Raw genomic sequence first — 24344 nt, forward strand, 5'->3', positions numbered from 1 at the left:
TACACATTCTAAGATAAACAGGACAGAGAGTGAGGGCAGCAGGTATCTAATGGATGGAAACAAAGTAAAAAGGACAATGGATTCTATTACTGAATAAAGGAAATAAGGGGCAGAGTAAATTAGAAATGAAAAATTATGAATAATCAAGATTAAGCGTTTTCTTAAAAGATTAATACAATCGACAAATGGGAGTATTATTTGAAAATTTACAAAAACATAGAATTTAGAACAATCAGTAAATTCAAAAACTATTTTGAAGTCATTAGGGATATATACAAACCGTATAAGTAGACTATCACAGCTTTATTTTCCTTTCCTACAAAAATCTATCCTAAAGGCTTGAAATTGCAATTCTCACTTGTTAGTAGATGCCAGTACCTCCAAACAGATGAGGTGGATATTTATGCAGGTGACAGAAAGAATGAGACTACGGAGCAGTGAGGATATTAGAAGAAATTTGTTAGATAAAAATGAAGGCTGGCACATCTACAATCTTACCCTCTTGCCTAATATAGACCCTTACAAAGAAATTTATACTTCTCCCAACTCCGTTCTGCATTCTAAGATCACTAAAACATCCTTGTCATTTGTAAAATATTTGTTTTGATATATGGGGACTTCAAAGTTAGATATTTTCTCTTTGCCCCATACACTTTAATATTAAAGAAGTATATGCTAATATTTATTCATTGGTAATTGTATTCAAAATGGCAACCACACCCACGTGTTTAGATTCTCCTGCAGGCAGAAAAGGCCCAGGGAACTTTATTTCCATCTCTATTCTTAGATTTAAAGGAAAATTACGATCAATGCCACTTGAAGATTCTTTGTAGAGATATTTTCCATGTAAATTTGAAACTGTAAATAAAATTGAACTAAGTCAATAAAAAACTGAGAATTCAAAAAAAAAAAATCCAGACACTTACCAAAGTACTGTAAAAACAAAAGCACCTGCTTTTGTTTGGTTTACAGGATAACTTTCTCCAACCTTTAAATGTATCCAGAGTTCCCACCAACACAGTGAATTAGCACTATCTGCTGTTTCCCTCCACCAAAACCAGTTCTGAAGGACCTATGTACAAAAACATATGTAGAGAGAAAGGCAGCAGAGGTCAGGGATGAAGATTCAGACTTTCTGGGTTCAAATCCTAGCTCTGCCAATTATTAGCTGTGTGGTTTGGGGCATTTACTTGACCTCTCTCTACTTAAGCAAAATAGCGATCACAAAAAACCTACCTCACAGGGTTTTTGTGAGAATTAAATGAGGTAATATTTGTAAAGCATTTAAAATGCTACATGACACAAGGTAAACCTATTGTACTAGAGTTTGCTAGATAAACATGGAAAGAAATGCCCCAGAATCCAGGGACCCCGGTTTGAGGGGTTGGGGTGTGGAGGTGGGCCTGTGAGAAGCCCCTTGGGGCAATGGATGCTAGTTGGTAAGTGGCCAGCACAAAGGCATGAGAATAATTAGAGAAAGGTGACCTTCTTGCCTCTCACTTCTCTGTGGAAATTGATGGAAACGGTTCAGGCCTCCCACGCAGGTGTGTTGTAGGTAGAAACAGGTGTATTGTAGGTAAAGTCAGGACAGCACAAACTGGCTCCCAACCGTGGGATGAAGGTTGGAGGGAAACAGGTGGGGATAGCTAGCCTCAGGAGAAACAAACAGAAAGGGAAATGGGCTGTGACAGAAGTGACCTCTTGGGAAACTAAAATCACAGAGCTCTTTGCCCTTCCCCAATAGCACCCTTGCATTTTACAGACCTTGTGCAAGGAAGACATTTTTTTCATTTCTTCCCTCTCTAAATTATAAACTTCCCAGGGTAATGGCAATTCTACCCTTGCCAGGGTAATGGCAATTTTAATTCTGCTTTTTAGCTCCTAGATTAAGGACAATTATTTACTGTGTTGGTCAGTCACACGATCACTTGCAGAGCTTGTTTCTCAATTCTACAGTTCCAAAAACTCGGGAAGACCCGGCCTTCAGTGCCCCGGGATCTGTCCAAAGGGCAGTGGGCCCTGCGGGCGTCCAGGGCTGGGCGTCCCGTTGCGCCCCCGCAGAAACCCGGGCGGCTGTACGGGGGCTCTTCCTGCTTTCCACGCAGAGCAGATGCACAGGTCAAGCCCGCCCGCAGTCCCTTCCACTCACCCCCACGCCCTGCCGCCCAGCCCTCCACAGTCCGCCTTTTAGGGACTTTGCTGAGCAAACTAGCTGGGCCTCCCGGCAAGGAGAGAAACGCAAGGATGCGGCCCCGGGTCGCGGCGGCTCTCTTCTGCTACCCCCGCCCGGGTCTCCGCCCCGTGGGGGTTCGGGCCAGTCTAGACCCTGAGGCTGGGGAGAAGCGGGAACTCTGCGAACTCGGAAAAAAGAGCTGGGATCCCCCTCTTACCTTTCCACTCAAGCGCGTCAGAGGTCCCCGCCGCGTTTCCCTGGAGGCGCTGGCGTCCGGTCCTTGTATACCAGCGGCTGGCGCCGACGCCGCGGGTGCACTGACCAATCGGAGTGTCTAATAAAGCCCGGGAAACTTTTCCGCCTTTTGAAAGGAAGCGCCAACCTCGTGACCGCCTTCTGGAGGAGGGGACGGTTCCCAGTTCCCTTTTGCTTCCCGCCTCCTGCCTCCTTCCCGCCTTTCCCGGTCTCCTCGCTCCTCCCTGCCATCTGTCTGTCTAAATTACAGTAAAAGTAGCAATAAAGATTATTCAGAAGATGAAAAGAGCTTCCCCAGGCTCACGCAGCCGTCCTGCTCCTGCGCTCCCGGCGCAGCCCGCCGGGTCCTTTCTCGAAGCCACCCTCCCTCACCGTCCCCTCCCTGGCGCCTGCTGTCCCTCCTGCCCGGGACCCTTCAGGGGGGTCCGGCCGAACTCTCACCCAAGCGTTCCCCTTCTAACCCGCTCCAACTGCCCCAGATCCCAAGCTGGGGTTCTGTCCCCACCGCCCCAGAAAGTGGGTCTTGGAGACGGAGCCAAGAATTTGAGCCTCCGCTTTTGTCCCGGATCCCCCACCACCATAATGCAGGTGCGCGGACCAGACCGCGATCGGTCTGTGGCAGGGTTCCTCCCAGCTGGGCGGCCGAGGCGGGGCTGCTCTGTGCCCGCTGTAGAGTGAGATTTGGCGGCGACCTTGGGCTGTGCTCGGGTCAACCCTGGTCACCGTCAGACTGCTTGTGCGCTGAGAAAACCAACCTGCTTTCTGATTGCCCTGTCACAGACCTTTCGCACACTGCCAAGTTTCTGTCTGAGTATTTGGATTTCGTAACTCCCCGTGCTTGGCTGAGCGCTCAGTGGGCCGGCGTCCGCAGCGTCCCTGCCTGTAGGCCCGGTTCCCGCTGGCGAGGAGTAGCCCAAGGGCAGGAGCTGATTTACGCGATTAATTCCCGGTAGTCAACCAGGCTCCAGTGGAAGTGAAAGTGAGAAAATAAAATGTCTTGCTGTACTCCCCCTCAGAGATTACTGCTGACCACTCTTCAAGTCTTATTGTATATATCTTTCCAGATCATGTGTATATGTATGCATACATATATTCTATATATGTATATAATTTATTACATATTCTATGTATATGTAACATATTTTTATAAAAATGAGATCATAATGCACATACTGTTTCATAACCTCCTTTTTTTCAATGACCTCCACCTTTCCATTTCAGTAAATCTTCATGTCATCCTATTTAAGTTTCTCCACTTTTCTCTAAAATGTTGTTTGCAGATTGTTTATACAAATCTGTATCTAAACCAAAACCATCTATAAAGCCTGAAAGGAAAAGACTGTCAATCTAGAATTCTATAACCATCCAAAAAAAAAAAAAAGTCCTCCCAAATGGAGGCAAAATAATGACATTTTCAGACAAAAATCTTAGAGAATTTGTCACCAGGAAGTCTGTCTTACACAAAAATGTTAAGGAAGTTCTCTTTAGGTTGAAGGAAAAGGATACCAGAATTGAACTCAGACCTACGTAAAAGAATGAAGACACTAAAGATAGTAAATATGAAGATAAATATAAAACATACTCTTTCACACTGTTTCATTTTTAAAATGATCGTTTAGGCCAAGTGTGGTGGTAACTCCAGCACTTTGGGAGGCCTAGGCAGAGGATCACCTGAGGTCAGGAGTCGGAGACCAGCCTGAGCAACATAGTGAGACCCCAACTCAACAAAAAATAAAAAATGTAGCCAGGCGTGGTGGTGCACACCTGTAGTCCCAACTACTTGGGAGAATGAGGAGGGAGGATCTCTTGAGCCCAAGAATTGGAGGCTGCAGTGAGCTATGATCATGCCACTGCCCTCTAGCCTGGGCAACAGAGTGAGACCCCAATCTCAAAAAAAAAAAAAAGATTGTTTAAAGAAAAAATAACTATGTATTGTGGTGCGTATGGCATGATGTAGAAATAAAAATTGTGATAATTACAGCATAAGGGATAGAAGGAAAAAATAGGCATATATCATTTTAAGGTTCTTTTATTATGCATCAAGTCATGTAATATTATTTAATTGTGATAAGTTAAAGATACATATTGTAATTCCTAGAGCTACCGCTAAAAAAAATTGGAACAAAAATGCATAGAAAACAAGCCAATAAAGGAGTTTTTCTTGTGCCTCTTATTTTCTTTCTGTTTTTACAAAAATTTTATTTACTTGTTTTTGCTTTACAAACATACAGTTGACTTTTTAAACCTATTTTTCACCAACTTTGCTAAACTTTGTAGTTAATTTTCAAAAGTGAGCTATATATTCTTTTAGTTACTCTAAGAATGCAATAATATCAAATGTGCATAATGACAGTTTTATTTATTCTTTTCTAATCTACATACTTTTCTCTTATTCCCTTTCTTGTATGGTTGCATTGGCCAAGACTTCCAGCACAATGTTAAATGAAAGAACTGATACCCAAAGACACAACCTAACAGTACTAAATTCCTATCTTTGGGGATCTGTTTCCTGGGATCACTCTAGAGAATAATTTCTATACTAGTCAAGGTACTGTCAGAAGACCAGTTATTTTGAAGAGAGAGATTTTAAAATAGAGAACTATGCCCTAGGTATACAGACTTTTAAATTAGATAATGGAAAAGGCAGAGAGGTAACACCAAGGTATTATGGAGGTAACTACAGCCAAGAGCCACTACCCCTAGGGCTGGAGGAACAAATGGAAGGGTCTTTGAGGGAACATAAGGCAGCTGCTAGGAGTGTCGGGGGAAAAAATTAAGAAAAGATCTGAAAGGTGTTTATGGGAAAGTTTATAAAACTTTATTGAAAGATGATAAATAAATACATTAAGTCATATACCATGTCTGTGGATTGGAAGACTCAATATATGAAAGACATCAATTCTCCTCAAATTGATTGGTAGATCTATTGAGATTCATTTTTAAATCCCAATAGTATTTTCATGGAACTTGACAGACTAATTATAAATTTATATGTAAGAGCTAAGACATTTCTGAAAAGGAAAAATAAGGTATGGACAGATATCAAATTTTATCATAAAGGAATAGTAATTGGACAAATAGTGCAACAATGGAATAAAATATAGAGCCTATATCTGACTCACTTATTTATGGAAAACCTATGACAGAGTTGGCATCGCAGATCAATGGGGAAAGGAGAGATTTTTTATACATTGTGCTGAGATTATGTCTTGTCCCTGTAAAAATCAAAATTAATTTGCATCCCTCACTCCAAAATCAGTTCTGGTAGAAGAAAAATATAAATGCCAAAGGCAAAATCAGTAAACTTTTAAAGATAATATAGGGAAGTATTTTTTAAAGACAAAATCATGATATTCCCACTATGCCATGGGTGTTAACCTTTCCCTTAGACATAGGTGGAAAATGATTAAGGTCACAATGATATGACCAATATATCCAGGACCTGACCAGTTATGTGGGAACCTTTCTTAAGTTCAGATTCCATAAGTTAAATAAAATGTATCTTTGCAAATGAGGTTACTCACTTTCTCTTTTATTTTGTATGAGATGTCTTCCTTTTTCCCAGTTCACATTTCCCTGCCTTTTTAAATCCTTTACAGAAATACAGGAGAATTTCCTTTTTTATGTACAGAAAAATCTACTTTGTCATGTACAGTTCTATGAATTTTAACACATGTAAGGAATCATGTAGCCTCCTCCACAAATAACGATATAGAATAGTTCCATCACTACAAAAAAAAAAAAAACTCATGCCACCCCTTTATAGTCAAGCTTCCCCCAGCTCCAATTCCTGCCAAACACTGATTTGTTCTCTGCCCTCAGTTTTGCCTTTTCCAGAATGTCATGTAAATGTAATCAAATGGTATGTAACCTTTTGAGATTGGCTTATTTGCATAACAGCTTTGCTTTTCATCCTTGTTATATGTATCAGTTGTTCATTCTTTTTTATTGCCATGTTGTATTCCATTGTTTGGATGTACCAGTTTGTTTAACCATTTACCTACTGAAGGACATTTAGGTTGTTTCCGAGAGCTGTTGATTATGAACAGAACTGCTATAAATATTCATGTATAGGTTTGTGTGTGAACATAAGTTTTCACTTTTCAAGGATAGATACCTAGTAGTAGGCTTGCTGGGTCACATAGTAAGTGTATGTTTCTTACAAAATAAGAAACCACACAAGTGTTTTCCCGAGTGGCTGGATCATTCTGCATTCTCACAAGCAATGTGTGAGAGCCCCTATCCTTGCCAGCACTTTATATTGTCCGTTATTTTTTTGCCTTAGCCACGCTAATATGTGTCATGCTACTCGCTGTGGTTTTAATTTGCATTTCACTACTGGCCAATAACTTCGAGCATATTTTCATGTGCTTATTTGCCACTCATATATCTTCTTTTGTAAAATAGCTGTTAAAATCTTTTGCCCACGTTTTCTTTTTACTGGATTGCTTCTTTTCTTACTGTTGAGTTTAGAGAGGTCTTTGTAGATTCTGAATACGTTTATTTCCTTTGTCAGATACGTGATTTGCCAAAACCTGAGAAGGGCTGGGTGCCAGAGACTCAGACTCCTAAGCAATGGGGACTAGGTCATCCCACCAGGAAGCCACCAGAGCAGCAGAAATGCTAGCAAGGGGAGGGAGGAGATCTAGAAGCAGTGGTAGAAGAGAGAGACAAAGTATCAGTTGTAGTCTCGAGACCATCTCACTAATCTTATTCCTGTCAGTTTTTCTCAAGAGAAGTGGCCCCACCAGAATGCTAAAGAAGCTGCACTCAAGCTTAGGCTTGATCAGGTCGGTAAGACCCAAGGATGGTGCATGAGCAGGGGCTCAGACTACTTTGACACGTATTCCTTTTGCATTGCCTCATTTATCTCTGTTTCTTTTGTGAAATTTGGTATGTTTAAGCTTTCTATCTCTAATGGAGTCAGTTTTGGTCATCTGTATTTCCCTAGGAAATTATCCTTTCTTCTAGGTTTTAAAATTCATGTACATAGGCTAGGCACAGTGGCTCACGCCTGTAATCCTAGCGCTCTGGGAGCCTGGTGGGAGGATCACTTGAAGTCAGGAGTTTGAGACGAGCCTGAGCAGTATTGAGACCCAGTCTGTACTAGAAAAATTAGCCGGGCATGGTGGCATGTGCCTGTAGTCCCAGCTACTCAGGAGGTTGAGGCAGGAGGATCCCTGGAGCCCAGGAGTTTGAGGTTGCAGTGAGCTAGGATGACGCCACTGCACTCTGCCCAGGGCAACAGAGTGAGACCCCGTCTCAAAAAAACAAAAATTCATGTGCAGAGAAATCTTCAAAGTAGTCTCCTGGCTTAAAAAATTTCTTCTGTTTCAGTTTCTGTTTCTTTTTGTTAGTTCTTAATTTACATATTAGTATTTTCCCTTTTTCCTTGATCAAGTTAGCTAGTGGGTTTCCAGTTTATTTCTTCAAAAAATAGAATTTTTCGGCGCCGGGCGCGCGGCTCCGCTGCGGCGCTGCCGCCGGGAGGCGGCTCTGTGAGCGCAGCGTGGGTGCCGCGGGCTGGGAAGGAGGCGTGGGTGCGGAGCCGGCGGCGGCCGCACACGCCGGGACCCGCGCAGCTGCCTAGGGCGTCCCGGGGGCTCCGTGGGGGCGCGCCCGCCGCCGCGGCTCGGGGGCCCGAGGAGCCCGGCGCGGCCTGGCGCTGCGCGGATGGCCCGGCTCCCGCGGCCCGCGCTCCGGCTCCTGCTGGCCCTGCTGGCCGCCGCCGTCGGATGCCAGGAGCAGGCCCAGAGCACCGACGGGAGGGTCACGCTGAAGACCAACCTCAACGGCGTGCACAAGGTAGACACGTACCTGAACGCCGCCTTGGACCTCCTGGGAGGCGAGGACGGGCTCTGCCAGTACAAGCGCAGCGACGGATCCAAGCCCTTCCCACGTTACGGTTATAAACCCTCCCCGCCGAATGGCTGTGGCTCTCCACTGTTCGGTGTTCATCTTAACATTGGGATCCCTTCCCTGACAAAGTGCTGCAACCAACACCACAGGTGCTATGAGACCTGTGGCCAAAGCAAGAATGACTGTGATGAGGAGTTCCAGTACTGCCCGTCCAAGATCTGCCGGGACGTGCAGAAAACACTGGGACTGGCCCAGCACGTCCAGGCATGTGAGAAAACGGTGGAGCTCTTGTTTGACAGCATCATACATTTAGGCTGTAAACCCTACCTGGACAGTCAGCGAGCCGCGTGCAGGTGTCGTTACGAAGAAAAGACTGATCTGTAAAGAAGATGCTGACAGCTGGTGACAGATGAGGATGGAAGAACATAACCTTTGACAACGAACTAATGTTTTTATAACATAAAGCTATCGTATTTTGTGAAAAGATTAAGACCTTCCAAGAGTTTATATTTTGATGTTAAATCCCCAAAGTAAAACAAAGTGGGGGAGGTAGTGAGGAGGGCACATCTGCCTTCTCAGGCATCTCCCTGGTGGTGTCGCGTAGTGTGCCACATTGTCTGACAAGTGTGTGTTAAGGGGAGAATTTTTAAAAAGAAGAATGTATAACTCAATTTTCACAACCATATTTACAAAAAAGAGATCAAATATAAAATTCATTATAAGGTCTGTTCAACATCATTTGGAAATATGGGAGATTCTTCACTTATATTAGTAGAAGTATTATTTGTTTACTAGGAAATTTTAAATACACATTTATGCCTGAAAAGAACTGAATTTATTTTTTCTCTAATTACACATAATTTGTTGTTTCTCTTTAGCCCATTGAGCATATAGATAAGTCACACATCTATGAGGACTAGTCACAAGAACAAGGTTTCCATGTCTGTTTCTCTTGTAACATTGGAACCATCATCTGGTTTCCTCCCAGGGAGCAAACCAGGATGTCTCAGTATTACATAATGTGCCTGGAAGACGCTGTGAACAAGATTCGGAAGCATAGCCACTGCCATTTTATGAACCACCCATGACAAATGTCATCTTTTGCTATACAACCTTTGCCTAAATTGGAGAAAAGATGGATTTAATGAAACAAATGAAAAGTTTAACATCACACACCAGGGCACTATTTGCTCTTATGCTTCCATGTTTATTCCCCAGCACTTGTTTCCTGTGGATTCCGGGATGTTTTTAAAACACTAATTGTGGTCTTAATAAAGATTATTCTTGATACTGTTAAAAAAATAGAATTTTGATTTATTACTTTGATCTATTATTTTTCAATTTTCTACTTCCTTGGGTTTTGCTTTTATCTTCATTTTTTCCTTCTTTGCACTTCTTTTTGATTTATTTTGTTGTTCTTTTTCCATTTTGTTTTATTTTGTTTGAATTGGGTATATATTAGTCAGAGAAACAGAACCAATAGGATGGATGGATAGACAGAGAGAGAGACAAAGGATTTGCTATAGGAATTAGCTCACATGATCATGGAGGCTGCGAAGTCCCCACAATAGGTTGTCTACAAGCTGGAGAGTCAGGGAAGCTGGCAGTATGGCTCAGTCCAAGTCCAAAGGCTTGAGATCCAAGGGAGCTGACAGTAAGTCTCAGTCCTAGGCTGAAGGCCTGAGAACCTCGGGGGCTGCTAGGCAAGTCCCAGAGTCCAAAGGCCAGAGAACCTGCAGTTCCGATGTCCAAGATCAGGAGAAGATGGGTGTCCCAGCCCCAGAAGAAAGAGAGAATTCGCCTTTCCCTGCCTTTTTGTTCTACCTGGGCCCTCAAAGGATTGGATGGTGCCTGCCCACATTGGGTGAAGGCAGATGTTCCTTACTCGGTCCACTGATTCAAATACCAGTCTTCTAGAAACACCCTTCCAGACATACGCAGACGTAATGCTTTACCAGCTATCTGGGCATCCCTTAATCCAATCAAGTTGACACCTAACATTAACCATCACAGGTATTTAATTAATTTATTTCCATTCCTTCATTTTTACTGATCAAAATGTTTAATGCTATGAATTTTCTCCTGATCACTGCTATGCATATCACACAGTTTCCATTATCTATTAAGTCCTTTAACTGTAGTCTGTGCTCTAATCTACTACAACACTTATTTTTGTTTGTTTTTTTTAGTATTTTCAGACTTAGGGTTCACTTAGTCTTCTTGGTGACGGTTTTGGATCACCATTAGTTCCGTCATTAGCTTCCTTCTTCTGTCTTCTCCACAGTCTTCCTCAGTCTGCTTTCACTTCAGGAAGACTTGCCTTGGGGCATGAATGGAGTGGGAACATAAGAGATTACATTCTGGTTGCTGGTTTGGTTTTACTTAAGGTTATTTTGAGTGTATCGACATAAGCCACAGAGGCAAGGCTTGAACTGCAGCTAATCTGAACCTTGGCAGAATGCTTTGTGGTCCTCCCTGAGCAAAGGAAGGTTGGCTTGTGAGGTGCTGCTGCAAGGCCATGTCCCTTTGTCCCCCAAGTCTGTTGAGAGGCTGTCATGAGACAGGTCCTCTTTGGCTCACAGGTTCTGAGGGGCTACACCCTCAGGGTTTAGCTGCAGACCATGAAACCATGTAGCTGCCCTCTAGAGTGGACTCCTAAGCAGTGAGGTGTCTCACCACTTACACCGGAGATGTGGCTGTTTTTTTTTTTTTTCAGTGCATCTTTTCTGGTGTATAGAACAAGGACCATGAAGACCTGGCATCTTTCTAATCTTCCCTTCACTGTTTGTGTGAATAATAAAATGACAAAAATCTAAAAAGGGTTCACTGTGGCTTTATCACGTAAATCTGTCAGCCTTGGTCTGGCCTTCACCTTATCTTACCTGCCACATGTGTTTGTGTTTATTTGTCACCTGTATGTCCTCTTCAGTGCAACGTCTCTTCATGTCTCTTGCTCAAGTTCTAATAGTCTTGTTTGTTGACTGTTGAGATTTGAGAGTTTTTTATACATACTGGATACTAGTGCTTTGTCAGATACGTGGTTTGCAAATATTTTCTCCCGGTCTTTGGATCATCTTTCATCCTCTTAACAAGTTCTTTTGCAAAGCAAAAAGTTTGTTTTAATTCATATAATTTATTTTTTAGAAAAGTCTTAGGTTTACAGGAAAACTGCACACAAAGTACTGAGAGTTTCCAAATCCCACCTTCCCCCTGCCTCCAATTTCTCCTATTATTAACATCTTGCCTTAGTGTGATCTATTTGTTACAGTTGATGACACCCAAACCCCTGGTAACCATTGATCATTTTGTTGTCCCTAAAGTTTTGCCTTTGCATTTAGGTTTCCTCAATGTATTTTTGTGTCTTGAAGATCACTTCTTTTTATTTCAGAATGATATTCCGCTGTACAGATATACCACAGTGTGTTTATCCATTCACCTATTGAGGGACATCTTGACTGCTCCCAGTTTGGGGCAATTATCAATAAAACTGTTATCAACATTCATATGCATGTTTCTGTGTGGATATAATTTATCAACGCATTTGTCTAAATACCTAGCAGTGTGATTGCTGGATTATATGGTAAGGCTTTTCTTTTTTTTTTGGTAAGAAGCTGCCAAACAGACTTCCAAAGCAGTTGTACCATTTTGCATTTCCACCTGCAGCAATGCATAAGTTTCTGTTGCTTCCCATCCTCTCCAGCGTTTGGTATTGTCAGGTTTTTTTATCTTTGTTTTCGGGGTTTTTGTCTGGATTTTAGCCATTCTAATAGTTGTGTAGTGGTATCTCTTTGTTTTAATATATAATTCCCTACACATAATATTGAGCATCTACTCCTATGCTTATTCTCCATCAATATTCATCTTTGGAGAGGTGTTCTTTCAGATCTTTTTCCTATTTTTAATTGGGTTGTTCTCTTATTATTGAGTTTTTAAAGTTCTTTGTATATTTGGAATATGTCTTTATCAGATACGTGTTTACCAAATATTTTTTCCCAGCCTGTGGTCTGTCTTTCCATTCTCTTAACAGTGTCTTCCTCAGGGCAGAAATTTTTAATTTCAATTAAGTCTAACATGCCAATATTTTTCATGGATCATGCTTTTAGTATTATATATAATAACTCATCACCAACCCAAGGTCATGTAGATTTTTCTTCTTTAGCCTGGTAATATATGGTGGATTACATTGATCAGTTTTCAAATAGTGAGCCCTGGAACTTGCATCCTTGGAATAAATCCTGGTATATAAGTCATTTTACATATTGCTGAATATTACTTGCTAATATTTTGTTAAGAATGTTTACATCTATATTCATGAGGCATACTGGTCTCTAGTTTTTCTTTCTTTGTACTGTCCTTGTCTGGTCTGGGTATTAGGTAATACTAGAAATGAATTCTATAAATGAATCCATAAGATGAATTGGCAAGTGTTCTCTTTTCTATTTTTTGGAAAAGAATGTATAAAATTGATGTTAATTTTTTAAAAGTGCTTGGTAGACTTCTCCAGTGAAATCGTCTGGGCCTGAATACTTCTTTGGGGGTTTTTTTTTAATGACACATTCAATTTCCTCAATAGTTATAGGGCTATTCAAACTACCTATTTCGTATTGTGTGAGTTGTGATAGTTTGTATTTTTTAGGATGTGATTCATTTCATGTACGTTGTCATATTTATGTGTGCAGAGTTTTTTCTAGTATTCCCTTATCCTTTGGATGCTTGGATGGTCTGTATTGATATTCCCTGTTTCGTTCCTGATATTGGTAGCTTATGTGTTCTCTCTTTTCTTTCTTTTTCAGTCTTGCTAGAGGTTTGCCAATTGATCTTTTCAAAGAACCAGCTCTTCATTTTATTGATTTTTCTATTGCTTTTCCAATTTTAGTTTCACTGAATTTTACTCTTATCTTTATTCCCTTCTTTTCTGCTTGCTTTGGGTTTATTTTGTTCTACTTTTCTATGATCTTGAGGTGGGAGCTTAGAGACTTTTCTTCTTTTCTAATTGCATTAGTTTCCTATTGCTGCTATAATAGTTTACCACAAATTGAGCAAGTTGAAACAACATGAATTTGTTGTTGTACAGTTTTGGAAGTTGGAAATCCAAAATCATTTTCACTGAACTAAAATCAAGGTGTCGGCCAGCTTGTGTTCCCTCTGGAGACTCTAGGGGAGAGTCCATTTTCTTGCCTTTTCTAGCTTCTAGAGGCTGACTGTATGCCTTGGTTTGTGCTCCTTCCTCCATCTTCAAAGCCAACAGTGTGTAGTATCTTCTCCCCTCTCTGACCTATTCTTCCATCCTTATGTATCTTCTTTCACTGACTCTGATTCTCCTGTCTCCTTCTTACAAGTTGTGAGTATATTGGACTCACCTGGATAATCCAAGATAACCCCCCCATCACAATAGTCTTAATTTAACATCTACAAAGTCCCTTTTACTATGTAAGCAACATGTTCACAGGTATCAGGATGAGAAGATGGACATCTTTGGGGGAGCTATGATTCAGCCTACCACACTAATGTGTGCATTTAGTGCTTAAATTTCACTCTCATCACTGATTCTCCTCACTCTCATTATCCATGTCTCACAAATTTTGGCGTATTTTATTTTCATTTTCATTCACTTAAATGCATTTTAAAAATTTCCCTTGAGACTTCCTCTTTGATTTATGGATTATTAAGAAGTGTGTTTTAGTTTCCAAGTATTTGGAGATATTCCTGTTATCTTTCTGTTATTGATTTCTAGTTAGATTCTATTTTGGTCATAGAACACGTTCTATGTATAATTTTAATTTTTAAAAATATGTTGAGGTTTGTTGTATGGCCCAGGTTATGGTCTCTCTTGGTATATGTTCCATTGGCCTTTGAAAAGGAACTCACTCACCCCTCTCACAGGGCATTAATCTATTCATGAGGGAACCACCCTCATGTCCCAAACACACCTCCAACATTGGGGACCAAATTTCAACATGAAGTTTGGAGGGCATAAATATTCAAACTATAGCACAGGAGAGAAAATGAAAATAAACTAAGTTATATAGAGAGATATAATATTTTAATATAGATGTAATGACAGATTATATACATATAGATATAAAATGTGTAACTAAATTAAAACAAATGTCCATAGTTTGATCCAATTGGAAATCCAAAACTTACATTTTGCCCCTGACGCCACAAAATTCATACCCTTCTCACATCACAAAATACAATCATCCCTTCCCAACAGTTCGAAAACTCCTAACCCGTTCCAGCAACTAAATTAAAACAAAGGTCCATAGTTTGATCCAATTGGAAATCCAAAACTTACATTTTGCCCGACCCCACAAAATTCATACCCTTCTCACATCGCAAAATACAATCATCCCTTCCCAACAGTTCGAAAACTCCTAACCTGTTCCAGCACAAAGTTAAAAGTTCGAAGTCTAAATTCTCATCCGAGACTTCCAGCTATGAGCCTTCAAATTCAAAAACAAGTGATTTATTTCCAAGACATAATGGCTGTACAGGCATTGGGTAAATACTCCCATTTCAAAACGGAGAAATTGGCCAAAAGAAAGGTGTAACAGGCCCCATGCAAGTCCAAAAGCCCACAAAGCAGACCTTAAATCTTAAATCTTCAAAATAATCTTTGGGCCCTGAGATTGCCTTGCAGTTTTTGGGAGGCGGGTTGAGTTGGAGGGTGGCTTATGTTCGCTGAGACAGCATCTCAGGGACGACATCAGAGGGAGATAATCATAGCACCAACTTGCTGGCTGCTAAGACTGCAAGTCTGGAAGAGCAGCTGCAAGGATGGGGAGAAACAATACTGATGGCGGATAAAGTCCTCCGGTGGGAAAGAGCCTGGTTTCCACCTGCCATCATGGGTGTAATTTGTTTGGTGTTTCTGATTATCTACTATCTAGATCAATCTGTTCCGTCCAGTGTTTCCTGTTTTGTTATGTTTTTGTGTTTGGCTGACTTGTTCCCATTCTAGTGTCTAGAATTTTTGGCTCCAATAAATGGACCACCGAACAACAGCAAAGATGAAATTTGCAGCAATCTAGTAAAAACTTGACACAGAGCTGTGGGCTGGTGGCTCTTGTGAAGGCTTTTTAATAGCAGACTTCCAAAAGATTATATTTAGGATTTTTAGCATACTTTTAATTTTACATTTTCAGCTGACTTAGCTATAATATATACAGTAGGTTGAGACTTATATCTATGACTTTTATTCCAAGACTAGCCAGTAAAGGCCAAAAGTCTTCTATGTTTAGTCAAGATTCATTTCAGTAGAAAATAATCTTATCTGACTAATTTTTGAGACCAGAATAAATAAAATCCTAATAAATAGGATTTAAAGGTAGTCCTCAAAATTCTCATTTTATAGTAATTACCTGGCTGCTTCAGTCCCCATAGGTTTGGTATAGGAGATAGTGACTACACTGGTGTCTGACTTTTTTCCTAGATATTCTTCCGAAAAATGCAAGGACTGTTGGTGACAACAGACTTGAGGTGGTGATAGTTGGCCTCTGATCTACTTAGATTTTGTAATTCCTTGGAAAGTCTCTTATAATCATTCTTTCCTTCTCAGTAGCTAGAAATTTATAGTAGTTGAAATTTATAAGAGTGAACCTCTGAGGGCCAAAAATGTGACATATTTCGGAACATCTCTTAAACTGATTAACTAGCTGTAATATAGTTTCGTGAATTTATTGCGTTGATGCTGTAAAACCTGTACCTTGTGGTATATCCGTCCCTATTAAGTGTTACTTTCTCCCCCTTTAATATTGCTGTAAACAGTGGTACCCATTGTAGCATATATTTGATTTTTTTAATGTTTCATGTGAAAACTACCTTAATTTTACATTTGTTTCCTCATTGTAAATAAGCCCATCTTCCTACCCAGATTTTTTTTGTGTATACAAGTTCTACTGAATTCTACTACTATTGCATTTCTAATCCTTTATCGTTTCTTCTACTTTGTTTTGTGTAAAAGGGAAGAATAAAAAAAGCTGGAATTTTTGTGTCCAAAAAAAAAAATCTTTGACCCCATGTCCTGCATCCTAGACACACATGTGTGAGGGGTGGGCTCCCAAGTCTTAGGCAGCCCCATCTCCATGGTTTTGCTGGGCACAGCCCATGGAGCTGCTCTCACAGTTTGGAGTCGAATATTTACAGCTTTTCCAGGCTGAGGTTGCACGTTGCTGGTAGCTCTATAATTCTGGGGTCTTGAAGGTGGCCCTGTTCCCACAGCTCCACAGTGCATTGCCCTAGTAGAGGCTCTCTGTGGTGACTCCATCCAGTGGCAGTTTCTGTCTGCACTCCCAAACTTTCTGATACATCCTCTGAAATCTAGATGGAAGCTGCCAAGCTTCCGCCATTCTTGCTTTCTGGATCCCTGCAGGCTTAACATGGAAGCTGCCAAGGCTTATGGCTTCTACTCTCTGGAGTGGTTGCCTGAGCAGTACCTGGAGCGGTCTGAGCTCCAGCTGCTCCAGCCTGAGTAGCTGGGATACAGGCAGCTACAACCCAAGGTGGCAACCCTTGTCTTGACTATTAGTACCTGCCTTCCTTTTAGTCATGTTAATCTCTTTAACAAAGGGTCCCTTGGCTGCACCCCTGGATTTCTCTCCTGAAAATGCTTTTTCCTTCTCTACCATATGGCCAGGGTGGGAATTTTCCAATTTTTTATGCTCTGTTTCCCATTTAATCATAAGTTCCACCTTCAGTCACTTCTTTGCTGCCATATGTGATCGTAAGTTGTTAAAAGTAGTCACACCACTTCTTCAATGTTTTGCTGCTTAGAAATTGCTTATGTCAGATACCCTAGGTCACCACTCTTTTTTTTCCTTTTTTATTTATTAATTCTTATTTCAGCATATTATGGGTGTACAAATGTTTAGGTTACATATATTGCCTTTGCCCCATCTGAGTCAGAGCTTTAAGCATGTCCATCCCCCACACGGTGCACACCGTACCCGTTAGATGTGAATATACCCATCCCCTCCTCCCTCCCATCTGCCCAACACCCAATGAATGTTACCACTATATGTGCATCCTAGGTCACTACTCTTAAGTTTAGCTTTGCACAAAGCCCTGGGGCATGGACACAATGCAGCCAAGTTCTTTGCCACAGCATAACGAGGGTGAAATTTGCTTCAGTTCCCAAAAACTAGGGCCCTTATACCCAATATTTAATATTATTAATGTTACTAACTCTATACAATCAATAACAGGCAAATATTTTGTTCTTATAAATTCAGCTAATATGTTCTGTTCCGTGCCTATTTCAACGGCCTCTCGACTGCAGTTTTCCTCTACCTCTGAAGGAACACAAGGTACCTTTTCCAGACTACACATAAGCAGCTCCAAGACTTTGCCATCACACACAAACTTTACAGACAACACCTTAAGTGCATCCACCTTCCTCCAGGAGCACACATAACAATACAGTGTAGAAATGGTTCGTCTTTATGTCGTGACAACAAAGAAAGGCAACCTTCGCGACAATTTCTCTTCTGACGCTCGTTTAATCCATGTGGAACCCATCTATCCAGCTTCTTTACCTTACCCATTTGTTTCAAATGGTCCAATATTGTTGGAATAGTAACGTCAAACCTTGCTGCTAATTCATGTGTAGGTTGGCATGGATTCGTTTCCGCTACGGCTTTCAGCTCATCATTATCCACCTTGATCTCAGGCCACCCACATGGCTCATTTTCAAGATGAAAATCACCAGAATGGAACATCTCAAACCATCGATGTGCTGTGCATTCATTAGCCACATCCTTCCCAAATACTTCGTTGATATTTCGAGCTGTTTGCGCTGCATTGGTTCCACGATGGAACTCGTATTCAAAAATAACATGAATTTTTGACTTATCCACGGTTTTACAAAAATTGCTCTAAAAACAAATTTGAAAGATAATCACAAGCCAAAACGTGTGTTTGAAAGACTGAGGATGTACCTTCACAATAAAAATAAAACAAGACGTGTCAAAGTGAAATGTAACAGATACCAACTGTCAAATGTAGTACTTCAGGAAATTGGACATTTCAAACTTAATAACTGAATACATAGTTGGTTTTTTTTTTTTTTTTTGAGAGTTGCCCAGGCTAGAGTGCCATGGCATCAGCCTAGCTCGCAGCAACCTCAAACTCCTGGGTTCAAGCAATCCTTCTGCCTCAGCCTCCCAAGCAGCTGGGACTACAAGCATGCGCCACCATGCCTGGCTAATTTTTTTTTTCTGTATATTTTTAGGTGTCCAGCTAATTTCTTTCTATTTTTAGTAGAGACAAGGTCTCGCTCTTGCTCAGGCTGGTTTGAACCGCCGAGCTCAAACTATCGTCCTGTTTTGGCCTCCCAGAGTGCTAGGATTATAGGCCTAGCACTGAGCCATGCGCCCAGTCCATAGAGCTTATTAATGAATCACTTAACAACTTCCAAAAATATAACAAGACCTGCCACCTTAATATATGTAATTCATACATTTAACGCATTTTACAACTCCATGAAGATATTAAAGACCCCCAAAAGTTCAGATCTATTTTCTGTATTCTTTTTTTTTTTTTTTTGAGACAGAGTCTCACTCTATTGCCTGGGCTACAGTGCAGTGATGTCATCATAGCTGACAGCAACCTCAAACTCCTGGCTCAAGTAATCCTCCTCCCTCAGCCTCCCAAGTAGCTGTAGCTGGGACTACAGGTATGCACCACCACACCTGGCTAATTTTTCTTTTCTTTTTTTTTTTTTGGTAGAGATGGGGGTCTCACAATATGTTGCTCAGGCTGGTCTTGAACTCCTGGCCTTAAGCGATTCTCGCACCACCTTGGCCTCCAAAGTGTTGGGATTACAGGCATGAGCCGCTGCGCCCAGCCTCATATCTAATGACATACAAACGAAAAACTTAGCTGTGGCCCAACCTACAAAGACTCCTTATACTTCCACGTGTGTTCTTCCTTCTTACTCTCATAATATAATATTTTGTAGGCTGTTTAGGGCAACTTATGCCCTACTCTCTAAAACTCTCCACTATCACCACCCTAAAGTTTACAATGATGCATAATAGTCACAGGGCCAATTGTTGTGTTTTCTTAGATTCTATATTTGTCTATCTGGCGTCTACTTTTCTCTGGCAGCAGACACAGCAGTGGAGAAGGCTGAGGCCCTTCTGGGGAATCTAGGCTCTACACTGTGTTCCAAAACCCCACTGAGTGTCCTAGACATGAATTAAGAACACTCAACCAAGGGTGTATCTCACTCCATTGAGCTTCATCTTCGTCCCTCAGCTCAACTTAGATGAGCGTGAAATGTCAAACTCAGGTGTTCCTTCCTTTTCTTGATGAAAATGTCAGTGTCTTGATGAGTTTCTACTTATATACCTTGGCTGTTTTCTTCCAAAACTAAGTTAGAGAGATTTTTCCAGATTTTTTTTCAACTCACCTTCTTTACTCAGAACTGCTTGTAGGAAAATTAAGTAATCATTCTGGTGAATTCTTTAAAGACGCTAGCTGAACAATTAGGGAAGCCACAACTCTGCCAAGTCAACAGTGTAAAAGTAGTGCAAGAAGATCCAGGGAATTCCTGCAGTTTTTGTTTCAAGATAATGAATTTTGCCGCCTTCTTCATGTCCACTATGGAAATGCTGAGTTTCATCACAATAATCTTTTCTAAGTAATAAAGGTTTTCTAGATATATCCTGAGAGATTTTCGTTGTTGTCGTTAAGAATAAAAGTATTGCAATTTTTCTGAATTCAAAAATGGAAGAAAATTTACCTGTGAACTACATAACAAAAAATATCTCTGTAGCCCAGTCCATCCCCCATGATTCAGAAGTGCCTTGTACATGACATAAATATCTATTTGTTACTCTGAAAATAATCTGTACCGATTATTTGAGAGACAAGAAAACTACCAAAGCCTTTAAAAAGGGCCTTCAGCAAGTCTATCCTTGTTTCAGCGGTTACGCCACGGTAACATTCAGGGTAAGATGTTTGCGATTCTGAATCATACAGGCAGCTTTCCTTGCCATTAGGACTCAAACATAAGATCTTTCTCCTGATAAAAAATTTTCCAGTGTAACCACCATTTTTTACTAGCTTCTGCTTTAAAATTCGGGCAGTTTGTGTAGAATAGTCTTCTATCTCCTCATCCAGTGCCCTGAAAAAGGTGTATAGGACTGGTGGATCGCCCTGGGAAATCAAAAGGGCATCACAGATGACTGTCTGGTTCTTCTGCAAGCCCAGATCCGATGACCAGCTCCAGGAGAAGATCAGCGTACCTTGCGTGACAGACCGAACTTCTTTACGTATTAATTGTTTAAGTCCTTCGTGTTGTAAGAACAGCCTTCCAAAGAAGGTGTCTGGAGTGTCTGTTATCTCTTTTGATACCCCTAGATAAGGAAATAATGATAATGAATTATAAAACACTGGGAACTTCCAATTTAACCCATGACAAAGTAGCTTATATCAGACCAACCCTCCCACCAAAAACAATTACAAAAGCTGTATAAAATATAGCAAACAATAATTTAAAGAACTGGAGAGCAACCAATATAAGCAGGACTGAAAGGGCTACATCCTTTGATAGAAAGGAAGCACAAGAAGTAGCTTCACATTCACCCCTGCTTTTTCACTGAGGAGATTTTCCATAACATGGCATTATAAATAGAGCCCAAGCAGAAATCAGCAGTTTTACTGGACTGAGGAAAAAAAGAGGTCAGAATTCAGGGCTGTCCAAGGAGCTGGAATTTGAGAAGAAAAATCCCAGAGAAGATGAAACTGCAGAGAAGAAGCCAAGATTTTTGTACAAATTTCCCTCAACTCACCAGGCTAATACAGGTGAGGTGCTGGAAACACAGAGGAAAATATCAACTGGGATACTAAAGAGCTGAACATAAATTTTATCAGCCTCATCATGGTGCTGAGGAGCTACAGATTGGAATTCAAGACCCAGAAAAGTAGAAAGGCTTTTGCCTAAATGAAGGCTGCAGAAGAGCCACGGCCTAGTGATAAGAGCAAAATTAAAAGATATTATACCTAGAAAAGCATAAAAGAAAACTTCAAAAGAATAAAAATAATCACTGGTGCTCTATCCACTTGCCAGAAAAAAAGTGTAATCCTCTTTGGAGAAATGTAATATCTACTAAAGTCTCTATAATTTGTAGTCCACGATACAATTAAAAACTAAGAGACGAGATAAAAATCAGGACAAATTGCTAGAAAACAAGAGAAACAACAGATAAGAGAAAAAGACTGACAAGTGCTTCTGATACTGGAGTTATCAAAGAGGGACTTTAAAATAATTATAATATCTTCAAAAACCAAAAGAATTAAGAAAATCAATGAAAAGATGAAGATGTCCTGATTCTCTTACAGCTCAGAAAATTGAAATCTATGGATAAAAATCATGTGGGTATTTTATAACTTACAATATTGGGCCAGGTACAGTAGCTCACACAGATAGAAAAAGAGGAAATGATCCCCAGCTCACTCTGAGTTCAGTATAATTTTGATACAAACACTAGACAAAGAAAGAAAGAGGACTATTATTAGCCCTTATCACTCATGAATTTAGATGCAAAAATTCTAAATTAAATATCAGCAAATTAAATAAATGTGTGTGAAAGAGATAATACTCCAACATCCAATCAGATTTGTTCCGGGAATGCAAAAATGGTTTAATGTAAAACATTAACACACCATTTGCCAACTAACAAATTAAAGGGAAAAACATGATCACGTTAACAGAAGTGGAAAATGTGTTCCATAAAATTCAGTATTTATTCATGATAAAAAAGAAAAAAACATTCTGTAAACTAGTTTAAATTAAACCCATGCTTTGTTCAAGGGGTCAGCTGTACTTGGTAATACACTGGAGTAGTATGGGTAAGAGTGGGAGTTTTCAGTAACTGGAGCTGGGAAAGTGTTATCACGTGAAATAAAATGAGATAGCACTCTACATCACTGTCATTCAGTTGTAGTGCGCTTTTTAAATGTTAAATGTTGCGTGCAAAACTTTAAAATGTTTAGGAGAAAATAAAGGAAAATCTCTTTATAACCCTAGGGTAGAGAAGGATCTCTTACACAAGGTACAAAGAGAATTAAACCACAAAATTTTAAAATGATACATTTGACTATATTAATATTTAAAACTACTACTTAGGAGAATATGTCTTAAGAGAAAATGCAAGCCACCAACTTGGAGAAGACATCTGTAATCTGTAATAATACCTATGATTAAGAGGATTTTATTCTAGAATCTATAAATTACTCCTACAAATCAATAGGAAAAGACACAGCCTATTAGAAAAATGAGCAAAAAAAAGAAAACGCACTTCATAGATGATGAAATATATTTGGCAATAAGTATATAGAGAAATGATCAACTGAATTAATAACCAGGGAAATGCATACCACAAAGAGATATCATTTTGTATCCATTCAACTGGAAAGAAGGAGATCAAATAAGAGAAGCAGAAAGACGAAGGGAAGTTTGACAATTGGAGAAGATGTGGCATTTCTAATATATTCTTTCTTTTTTTCTCCAGTGTTTTATATTTGTATCTAATATATTGTTGATGGGAGTAAAGTGACCCATCTACTTTAGAAAATGATTTGGCATTACCTTATTACGTGAGTATTTGCACAACTCCTGAACCAACAATTCTACTCCTAGGTGTGCACCCGAGAGAAATCTTGCACATATGCACTGGAAGACTGAATGAGAATATTCAAGGTAACTGTTCATATAGCACCAAATGGGAAATAACTCAATTGCCCATCAACAACAACGAAATCAGATAGATAAATCAGAGATGCTGAGCACTGATGGCATTTCTTCAGTACCTGAATACGGCCATGCCTGAAACCTGGGTCTCAATCTAGACTTCCCAGTGATTCGATATGTATACTTCCTTTTCTGTTTAAATTAAACTGAGTTGGATTGCTCTTACTTTCAAGTGAAAGAGTTCCTATTATACCAGGAACTTTCTAATCCAAATCTAAAGAATTAGAATTTGACAGATTCAATGACTAAAAATACCAAAGAATTCCCATAAGCATAAGAATGTGCTCTGAAAACAAATTTGAAGATAGCGCTGACTTGAAGAGAAGTCTTGAACATAGTCACGCCAAGTCCAAAGAAGTTAGAATTAAACTACCTGCATGGGGACATCTCTGCTGTTGACTTTCCCAGTTACGTTTATAAGGAGGCCAACTAGAGGGAACAACAAATGACAACAACAATAAGTGACAACATACTTGTTTGAGAGGTCCATTCTTCAGGAAGCTCTTTGGAAAAACCTTAGAAAACAAAAATCACATTCTTAATTTGGCACAAGGGAGACCCCCAACTAACTAACATACAGTATATCAAAAGTCTACTTAAAACTAACCCTGTTTTCCTAATAAAAACAGTGTTAGGTTATATTCCCAGGGCATATACAAATTGTAAAATTAATCCTTGATGCTGCTAAAACACTCTATACTTGGAATGAAAATTAACAGTAAAATGCATTAATAGTAATGTAATACATTACCATATAATTGGATTTATTTTAAAAGCAGGTCAGATTAGAAGTGGTGATGGCTAGTGAAGGAAAGCTGAGTTTTGTAAGGTTCTGAGGAAGAAGCTTCCATTTTCAGAGATTTTGTAAGTTGCTGGTGCTGGTCTAATTTTGTTTGAGGCTTTCCTTTTCCAAAACCAGATAAAACACCAGTATTATTCTTTTCTTATTGGTATAAAGTAGGGTTACATTTGGCTCACAAATGCAAGAGGAAGAGGGAAGAGGTTTTATAGGAAATAAATGGAAAGGAGGTAAAGAACGGTGTAGGGGCAGGTAAGTAAAAGGGGCAGGTGTTCCTGAGAGAAAGAAGTGGTCAGTTACTAAAATTAAGCTCAGAAAGAAAAAGGAGGACTGAACAGGCATTCCTTGCTAGTAAAGACATGGTAGGGAAGAAACATCTAGGGTTAATTGAATGTTTGCACCAGGTAGGGCTACTGAAAGTAGATAATGTGCTTGCTATATGGAATATCTATCTTCTTCTAAGTGGGTAGAAAAAAACAAGAAGCAGTGAACTGTTGATC

At 40.1% G+C, this 24344-nt stretch overlaps 2 protein-coding genes and 1 pseudogene across 2 annotated transcripts in view; 1 reads left to right on the forward strand and 2 right to left on the reverse strand.

The window, feature by feature from the left end:
* The window catches only part of LOC105813826 (schlafen family member 13-like), a 10698-nt gene extending 9733 nt beyond the window's left edge, over positions 1–965 (reverse strand). Inside the window, exon 1 of the mRNA XM_012648627.1 lies at positions 927–965. The gene's annotated coding sequence lies outside the window, so the exon portion shown is untranslated. The remainder of the gene's footprint in view (positions 1–926) is intronic.
* Positions 966–7982: 7017 nt separating this feature from the next.
* On the forward strand, positions 7983–8681 carry LOC105813861 (annotated as a pseudogene).
* An 11435-nt stretch (positions 8682–20116) lies between these two features.
* The window catches only part of LOC105813827 (schlafen family member 12-like), a 25511-nt gene continuing 21283 nt past the window's right edge, over positions 20117–24344 (reverse strand). The window contains exon 4 of the mRNA XM_012648628.1: positions 20117–20649. Within this exon, the coding sequence (XP_012504082.1) occupies positions 20117–20649 (533 nt within the window). The remainder of the gene's footprint in view (positions 20650–24344) is intronic.

This window comes from Propithecus coquereli, unplaced genomic scaffold (assembly GCF_000956105.1).
Source record: "Propithecus coquereli isolate 6110/MARCELLA unplaced genomic scaffold, Pcoq_1.0 Scaffold291, whole genome shotgun sequence".
NCBI classification, from domain to species: domain Eukaryota; kingdom Metazoa; phylum Chordata; class Mammalia; order Primates; family Indriidae; genus Propithecus; species Propithecus coquereli.